Raw genomic sequence first — 9937 nt, forward strand, 5'->3', positions numbered from 1 at the left:
GTTTTCCTATTTTTTTCAAGGAAATCAAACATTTTAACCAAACCGTTAACCACCTTAATAAAATTCTTATTATAACGAAAGTATAAAAGAAAAAATAACTTCATGAGCTCCAAATGACTAATGTAGGACTTATTTTGTCCGTCGCATAATGATAAGTAGTTTCCTTGTCGTTAGTGAAGTCGTGTAGATCTTTAAGCCCATGATGCATGATACCTTCAATCGGTGGTTCAGAGAGCCGGTGCACTTTGATCTCAGCTTGTTATTCACTTAGTTCTCAAACCTTATCTGTAAAATAACAAACAATATCAGCAATCAAATATCCAATTGCTAAATCATCCATCTTTAAGCCCATGATAGCAGTGAGTGCTATAATCTCTTGATATAGACCGAGTCTAAAGGGTTTAGGTCAAAAGTGATAAATTAGTACGTTTTATACCCAACCTTACAACAATGGTGCAGATTCCACAAACAATATATGAGGCTAAGATCTAGACATCTGAGTAATGTAAGCATGAGTTGAAAATGTAAGAGTATAGAATAATACACAACCGTTTTATAAGGGTGAGATCTATATATAATTGAACAAAAAAGATATATCCGCCATGGCTGCAAACGTGTTGGTTGTAATGTGAAAGAAACCGATCCTCCTTTCACATAAACATCCTGATTGCCCTGCCAAGATGCAGAGTATAACAATTTTTGTTCTCATCATCATTTCCTTTTAGTTAAACCTGAAGCAACCTTTTTGATATAATAACCACATAAACTTAAAATATTAGAAACACATAGATGTGCACAATGAACTAAATTAATGTAGCAATATATAGTGAACCACTCTTGAAGAGGTACCAATCTAAACCTTTGAATAAAGAAATTTAGGATGTTAAAAAAAAAAAATAAATAAAATAAAACACTTTAGGGACTTTCAACGCATTCAGTTACTTGACCCATAGCAACAGAGCTGGAACAACATAACAATTTTCAAAAACAATGAGATTAACCCTTAACAAAAGTAAACATATGTTATCTTGCAAGGAATAACAATTGGAACCAGTGTGATTCTACGCCCTCATCAAAGGTCTCCAAACAGTTTGTGTGTAGCATAAGTAAGATTTGGATTAGTACCCAATCTAGAAGACACACCATAGTTACCTAAATCGTGGTACGCTCCGGTACGGGTACGCGGACCAGGTACACGATTCGCTAGATTTGGTGTATTCGGTACGAATGGGGTAGGTTCATTTCGGTACGAATAAGTACAGTGTACCATGAAATATGGTTCAATGTACCAAAATCATTACTTCACATATATAACATATTAGAATCAAAATTAGATAATAGATAAAATATAAATTTTCATATTAATTGTTACAGCTTTTAGACTTCCATAATTTCTCTTTACTTATTTGCGTTTTAGACATTCCATAATTTCTCTTTACTTATTTATGTTTTAGGCAATTAGGCCATTTGATAAAATATTGGGCGTTGAAGTTAGTTTTAAGAAGGCCCATTACAACACAACATAGATTAAAATTAGGTTTTCTTCGTAACTTTTCTTGCAGCCGTTCATAGATTAAAATTAGGTCTTCTTCTTCATCACTTTTCTTGCAGCCGGTGGCCCGGTGTTCCCATTTTAGTGACTTTACACTCCAAATCCGGCGACTTTACACTCCATTTAGTAACAAATTCGCCGTACCATAACAAATCGGAGCACCGAACCTTAACAAATCAGAGCGCCAGACCTTATCAATCTGGAACGCCGTACCGATTCAACTTGGATCACCAGGCCATGACATTTCGGATTGTTTACGATTTGCGATTGGGTACACCGCAATCTAATACTACTAGAATATGGCCATTTTCCTACAAAAATTTCTAACGGAAAAAAATGTGTTGCAAATTTAGACACATTTGCGACACATTTTTTACGAAACCCCTAACTTTACAAACAAATTTGCAACACAATAGCCACACAAACAAAAATCCCTAATGTGTTGGAAATGTGTAGCAATTTGCTACGCAATTGTAACGGAACTTGAAAAACCAAAAAAAGAAAATAATAACTGGATGCATTACAAGAGTCCGTAATCACCAATTTCAACCCTATATAAATCAACTAATTACACTTATGCCATCACCTTTCAAACTCGAAAGCTATATAAAAACCATACCTTTTGTCTTTTCCCAAATAAAATTCAAAACCCTAAGTCCCCAAATTTTCGCAAATAAAATTCAAAACCCTAAGTCCCCAAATTTTCGCCACTTCTCTTCTTAAATCCCCAATTCACCAAAATTTCGATCATGTCGCCGGAAAAACACAATCCCGGTGGATCGTTACTCATCCGGAGCAGCTTTCAACAGTCAATTTCGACGTCCGGTAAATCTGATTCCTGCACAATCTCATCATCACCGTCACACGCGGTTCCATCCCTTACTCTCGGTCTAAACCACCAGCAACGACGACACACCGACGACGTACTCACTGGAGCACCAGAGCTCCGTCTGCTGGAATATCCACCGATTCAATCGTCTCCGCATAACCGTCAGAACCAGCGCTTGTGGAGGAATTAGGGCAAAATGTCGATGAAATCGTCTTGATAGCTGACGAGGTATGGTTTTTGCTCTTGAAATTGAAAGTTTAAGTGCTTCTGGTTGTTTGATTTTTGGAGATTCTGTTCAGGTGAGCCTTTTTAATGGTAGATGATGAGGATCGGTTGATGTTTTAATTGTTGAGGCATTGTTGATTCAAGTAGTTAGTTGTATAAAATAAGAAACATCTTCGTTTGTTTCCTGCTGTACATACGTGTTTTCTGTAATAATTTGATGGCGAGTTATAGAATTGATCCGAAATTTATGGGTTTGTGATGTCATATGGCTATTCGTGAAGCAATGGACAACTGGAAGCCATGCGTAGTATAATACAGCAGATAAATGTTTAGCTAGAATGTTGGAATGTTCATTATATTGATGGAATCTTCGTTTGTTTGTTTCTCTATCATTTGCCATCATACGTCTCTTAGCTGTTTGATCGTGTAAATGACGTCACCTAGCCGTTCTATAGTTAACACATATTACCTATCTATGAAATGTCCATTTTAGAGAAAAGTGAAGTAAAATATGGTTACGCAAAAAGGTACAAATTGTTTTTTAGTTCAGTAAATTACAATGTTGTTTGGACTTAGGGAGCATATATTTACCAGAAGGTGTGGCAGAAGTTGTTTATTGAACTATCTTGCATTTCTTTTGCACGCAGGGTGTGGAAATTGATCTAGAAAGACCTTCGAAGAGAGAAGCAATGCACAATTTAGTGAAAGAAGCCACAGGGATTGATGTTAGTGACTTTGGAAATGATCTTAATGCTATTAAAGAAGCAACTTTTAGCAAACTTACTATGGGTCCAAATAGTCAAGAAAGACATTTTATTGAAACATGCTCCTTGGTTGGCCATGTGCTCAATGAGGTCGACAATAATTAGTTATTGTAGTTTATGCGGGAAAACGTAAATTATAATCGGCTACATGTGTTCACAATTGGTTTCTTTTATTATATAGTATAGATTTAGGGCTCCTAGGAAAGTGGGCCTCGGCCGGGGTGCGGCTCGCCCACCCCAGGGGCCGGCCTTGGTATGACGGGTCTATAGCAATTTAATCAACGTTGACCCTTTGATGAGCAAGAGCAAATCATAGTGGAAACATTGCATACCTTATATATCTTTTTGTTGTAGTTTGTAGTGTTATTAATAAAACGGCTTATTTGCTTATCTGATTACGTATGAGTGAAATAAGCTATTTTTAAATAAGCAATTTGAAGTTTGTCTATTCCACCTTGCTTATTTAAAAAAAAACATAAGCTGTTTAGTACTGATGTGTGTTACAATCTGAATACAAGCTAGTGCTTTTGTTCCCATAGCTCTTTTGTATCATTTCTATTACCAAAATAGTTTTATCTCAAATGATTGTCTGTATCATTATTTCAGGCCTGGTCGAATATATGCTGTTGACACACAAAAGGATCCACGGGCCCCCACCTTCCATAAGGTGGTTGAGCCCGCTGACATCATAAGCAAAACAGGGCTCGCAAATCCCCACACCACTCATTGTCTTGCTTCTGGTGACATAATGGTCTCCTGCCTTGGAAACAAAGATGGAAAAGCGGAAGGAAATGGCTTCCTACTTCTTGATTCAGATTTCAATGTGAAAGGAAGGTAACTACGTGTAACACCCATTAGAAATAAAACATTGTCTAACTGACATGTTCATTAGTAAGTGAGCCTTAACGTGGTATTTGTTAATACTTAATACATTCTGCTATGATATGAAATTATACATAATAAAATATTGCAAAATTTGCTTATATTTTAGGTGGGAGAAACCTGGGCATAGTCCATTGTTTGGATATGATTATTGGTACCAACCTTGACATAAAACCATGAATAGTAACTACATCATGGGGAGGTCCAGCTGCGTTTACACGGGATTCAACCTTCAACATGTTTCAGACGGTTTAGATGGTTGTTATTTGCATGTGTACAACTGGCCCAAGGGCGAACTGAAACAAACAATTGATTTAGGCCCTAACGGGCTTCTGCGGCTTCTGCCATTAGAGGTGTGTACCTTATTTTTATATATACTTATCTAGAGGGTGTTTGGGTACGTGTTTAAATGATTAATTGATTATTGTGGTTTAGTGTTTGGGTAAATTGATTATGATTTTCCAATTATTCATCTATCTACTATAATAAACGAAACCAACTTTTGGACACGTGGCATTCATTAAAGGTATCCTCAAATCTATATACTTATCTTATATTAATTAAATAAATAATAAATTAATATTAAATCTTTTCATACTTTAATAAAATATTATCCTTAAATCTAAATTGTTAATTTAATATATTTTTAAAACAAATACCTCTCTTTCATACTTATCTTATATTAAATATATAAATAATAAATTAATATTAAATGTTATCCAAATTTATTAAAAATATAACTTTTTTTTATTATTTGGTATACAAAATTGTATTTATTCAACTCGTGTAAAACGTAGGGTTTTTAAAAATATATATTTTTTATTATTTACTATACAAAGTTACATTTATATAACCCGTGTAATACACGAAGTTTTTAGAGATATAAATTTTTATCATTTGCTATGTAAAATTAGATTTAGTCAACACGTGTAATACACGGGGTTTTAAGGATATTTTTTTTTATTATTTGGTAGATTTTTAACCTGACTATACATGGGTTTTTTTAAAGATACGACATTTTTAGTGTCTAATATACAAAATTACATTTATTTAATCTGTGTAATACAAATGGTTTTTAAAGATATAACTCTTTTTAGATCTATTTAACACGTGTAATATATGAGATTTTAAGGAAGCAATTTTTTTTATTATTTGGTAGAATTATTCAACCCGATTATACACGAGTTTTTTTAAAGACACGACGTTTTTAGTATTTAGTATATAAAATTGCATTTATTTAATTTGTGTAATACACATGGTTCTTAAAGATATAACTTTTTTAATTATTTGATATATAAAATTACATTTATTTAACCCGTACAATATACGGGGTTCATAAAGATCTAACTTTTTATTGTTTAATATATAAAATTCAATTTATTCAACCCGTGTAATACACGGGATTCTAACCTAGTATATGAATAAGAGAAATTGTTAAAAAGGTTATTAAAGATCCAAAATTTGGCAATGTGGGTATGAATAACTTTCTCTCTTAACAAGAGTAGTGAAACCTCAGGTTTTAACATATCTTGCAAGACAATAATAGTTTTTGTACACATAAGTCTTAAAGCTTCTGTTAGTGGCTTCAAGTCTTCAATGTAGCTGTTTTGAAGTTCAGTTTATCTTCGCGCATTTTGGATTTCAGTATGGTAATGCGTTATTTCTTCTATTATCTGTAGTGTGCATGAAAAAAAAGCATTGTTTATTATTACTAATGTTTCTCCACATTGTAGTTCAGGAACGAAAGAAAACAAAAAAAATGGCACATCCGGACGTGTTTTTGACATGTTTGCGCAGACAGTCCCTTTGTTCTGATTACATCAAGATGTCTGTACTTGATGAGGCTGATAAAATGCTTTCAATGGGGTTCAAGGATCAGGTATATATGGTCAAATTAAATTTTACTAGGAGTAATTAGTGTCTAACAACTGGTTTTTCTTGTTCCAGATCTATGATATCTTCCGGTTGTTGCCATCGATGGTTCTTGTTGGCGTGTTCTCCGCAACTAACCGGTTAGGATTTTTGTGAAGCGTGATGAACTCACTTTGGAATGTATATTTGAATGTGGAGAAAGAAGACTGGAAGCTTGAAACACTCTGTAACCTTTACGAGACGTTGGCAATCACAAGTTGTTTAAAAACACTAGAACTTGCGTTATGTATTATTTCGGTGAATTTAAATAGGTTTTTTAATCTTTTCTATATATTTTTTGGTGATTTTTCATGCAATTTTACAATTTTATATAGAAAATTAAATATTCCAGTTTTTTTCCTTTTTTTAATTTTATATTTCGTTACAAATGCATTGCAAATTCTTTAAGAAATGGCGTAGGAAATGCGTTGCAAATAAATTTCCAACACCATATTTCAGTTGCAAATACGTCACAAATTTTATATTAGAGTAATTAAAGAATCGTAGTAAGTGCGTTACAAATTTCCAACACAATATTTCCGTTGCAAATGAGTTGAACTTTGTGTAGTAAATGCGTTGCAAAAAGTTTTCCAGGAGCCTTTTTCCAACATTAGGTTTTTGTGACAAATGCATTGCAAATTCAGATCTGCGACGCATTTGTAACGGAAAAACACGTTGAAAAGTTCCATTTTTCTAGTAGTGACGTGGATCGTAGTAACCCTAGCGATTCAGGTAACTATGAGACAGACACTATTGTTGTTCGGTATGTATTTGTTGTTGCTCTTTCCACTCATGATTTCCAAAGCCAAAACGCCAAAGATATATACGTTTGTGATATGTTTCGTATTGGTCTTTTGTTTATTTTGGTCTGTTTTGTTTATTTTTTTGCATATGTCCAGAACCTTTTCTATTGTTTGGGGTTATTTGTCATTATGTCCTAGTAGGGGGATGAATAATGTAGTTGCATGGCTACTTATTTGGAATATAATAGCTGATCGAATCATCAGCATATTTGACAACCTCTTCTCCTAATTATTAGCTTCTTCTTCCCTGTGGTTCTAACCCTATCAAGGGTATTAGAGTCGTTCCGATCTCCTAGCGGAATTACTCTCATTATCATGACGAACACTTGCAACCAGGAGGTTGACAACACTGGTGTGCGTTAAGCGTAATATGATTTTATTGGTATTTTAAGCCCGTTTTACGCATTAGTCAAGTTTTAAATTTATAAAACACGATATTGTACTAACACTAAACACACACTTGGGCAAATGCACCCATCGCGAGCGTAGTATAGTGTTGGTAAAATACCGAGGTTGTCCAAGGACACAAGAGCTTTTAGTACCGGTTTATCGTCAACGTCTAATCAATCTAAATTTTTGAGAAAAAATTTTTAAATATGAAAGTAAAACTAAAAATGAAAAGATGAATAAGATGAAAAACAAATAGACAAGATAGAATCACTTGGATCCAACTCATCTTTAATGTATCCTTTGATGATTTTCGCACTTTAGGACTTTTTAAGAGATTATCTTAGTTATAGTAGTAGGCCCCTCTTTTGAAGGTGACGTTACCCTCAACCTAGTAGTTTGAGTCAGCAGGGATACAATCCCAAAGGGTCGGAATATTGAAAGACAATTAAGTAAGTTATTAATGCGAAAAGTGGTAGGTCACTCTTTTGAAGGTGACGTTACCCTCGGCTAAGTGGTTTGAGTCAGCAATGATACAATCCCAAGAAGTCGGTTTAAAGTATTAATAGTAGTTTACATATGCGGGCTTCAAGCTATCCCCCCCCCCCCCATCCAATACCTTTGGGGCTTTGAAGAAGATCCTAGTAAGCTTGAACCAAGTACTCGCAGGATCTATACACTGAACAAGACAAGAACTTTACCAAACCACCCACCTAAACCCCTTTCTAGGTAGTTAACGCACTTTATATAGACCGTAAAGACACGAATGAGCAAATCAATAACATCATGAAGAAATAGTAAAGAAAATTCACTTTCAACATAAGAAACTAGTTATTAAAGTCGTTAATACAAACCCAATTAAAAAGTGCCGAAAGATTAAAAATCAAAAGTAATACATTAAAGACTTGTCTTCACTAAGTGATGTAAGAGATTAGCCAAACATGGCCTTTGATTGATAAAAACTCTTACGATCAATCTTGGATCCCGAGACTACTACACACTCTAAAGATGAAAGATGGATAATGGTGGTGGGTGTTGGTATTGTAGTGGTGGTGGAATGGTGGCAAAGTGGGAGAGAAATGGTTTTCCAAGAGATGCCTTTGAAGTGAACCAAGCACCCCTAATTATAGCCAGAACAGAGCCCCGGTCATGACTCCGTGTCCATTGGGCACGTCCCCATGATTGCACCAAGACTATCAACACAAGACACAACCCCATGATTTGAACAGGTTTAGAATCTGCATGCAAGAGTTTACTAATAAGACGGTATGAACGTAAACAATCAACACAAGAATGTCAACAGGTCAAGAGTCAATTATAAGTAGCTTAATATAAGCTTATTAGCCTGACATAAAGAAACATGATATCATATAAGCCTATTAAATTTGTTATTGTCCATTAGGGCTGTTCAAATCGCTCGCCGCTCGTCGCTCGCTCGACGCTCGTTCGGAAATTGCTCGGAAATTGCTCGTTCGATTTGACGCTCGGTTGTAAACGAGCCGCTCAGCTCGGTTCGGTTTGTAAACGAGCCAAGCATGAGCAAAGGTCCGCTCGGCTCGGTTCGGCTCGAATTATTATTTTAATTAGTATATATATATACATATACATATACACATACATCTATAAACATGTATATACACAAATATAAATTATACATATATATACACACATACACCTATATATATACACACTTACACATACATATATACTTAAATATAAATTAAATTTATATTTTTATATGTACCAATCTATTAGATTTTGGTCAACTATATACAAATTTACAACTATATCTATACGTACTAGCTCAATCACGCCAATAAAAAATTAAAATCAAAACTAAAAGTCAAACCCTAAACCGATAAACGACAGTCTGTTCATCGCCTCAATGTTTCATGTCGTTACCCTAAGTCGATCGTCTCCTGCCCTCAATGTAATTGTTCGTGCAATATGATCATCGCCTCGTCAGCCACAACATTGTTATTCGTAAAAAAAAATATTATGCCATGAAATGTGCATGTTTTTAAATACATAAAAACTTGTGACCCAACATTGTCACTATCTCTCTCAGCAAATTTAAATTGGGCGGCATGGTTGTCCAAATCGCTCGAACTTCGCTCGACGCTCGCTCGGAATTTTTACTGCTCGAAAAATGCTCGCTTGAATTGATGCTCGGTTTTAAATGAGCCGCTCCGCTCGGTTCGGTTTGTAAACGAGCCAAGCACGAGCAAAGGTCCGCTCGGTTCGGCTCGGCTCGTGAACAGCCCTATTGTCCATAGAACTAGATAAGCTAAACCCTAAGGCCCAGTGGGCTAGATATTGGGCTATAACATAAATGCTATAGTGGCATGCCTTTGGTACCTCCATAGGTAGTTCTATACTTTGGGTATCGAGGTTTAGTAAAAGTATAACGAGCCAAAGATAATCCAATAGGTCTAGCAGTAATCGTATAACTTCTATGAACATGCAATAATGATTTCAAAGCAACTAATAACAATCACATGCATAACCGAGCAAAGTTCCAAATCCAAGCGTACAACAATGATAAGGAAACGAACATATATAAACAAAGAGCTATAAGCTACAC

General features: G+C 35.0%; 1 protein-coding gene across 4 annotated transcripts; it reads left to right on the forward strand.

The window, feature by feature from the left end:
• Nucleotides 1–2218: 2218 nt before the first annotated feature.
• LOC110865712 (selenium-binding protein 2-like) lies at nt 2219–6524 on the forward strand. 4 transcript variants are annotated; one of them, XR_004872598.1, is made up of 7 exons: nt 2223–2609; nt 3254–3331; nt 3977–4204; nt 4362–4605; nt 5815–5901; nt 5986–6131; nt 6200–6524. XR_004872598.1 is itself a non-coding variant. In XM_022115048.2 (5 exons), the coding sequence occupies exons 3-5, from the start codon at nt 4429–4431 to the stop codon at nt 6278–6280; spliced, it is 399 nt and encodes a 132-aa protein (XP_021970740.1). In that variant the 5' UTR covers nt 2219–2609; nt 3977–4204; nt 4362–4428; the 3' UTR covers nt 6281–6524. The 4 variants fall into 4 exon arrangements, 2 of the variants coding, with proteins under 2 accessions (XP_021970740.1, XP_021970731.2); XR_004872601.1 differs by having other exon boundaries at nt 5991–6131; XM_022115048.2 differs by lacking the exons at nt 3254–3331; nt 5815–5901 and having other exon boundaries at nt 2219–2609; nt 5991–6131.
• Nucleotides 6525–9937: the final 3413 nt, after the last annotated feature.

Source organism: Helianthus annuus, chromosome 1, assembly GCF_002127325.2.
Source record: "Helianthus annuus cultivar XRQ/B chromosome 1, HanXRQr2.0-SUNRISE, whole genome shotgun sequence".
Classification (NCBI taxonomy): Eukaryota; Viridiplantae; Streptophyta; class Magnoliopsida; order Asterales; family Asteraceae; genus Helianthus; species Helianthus annuus.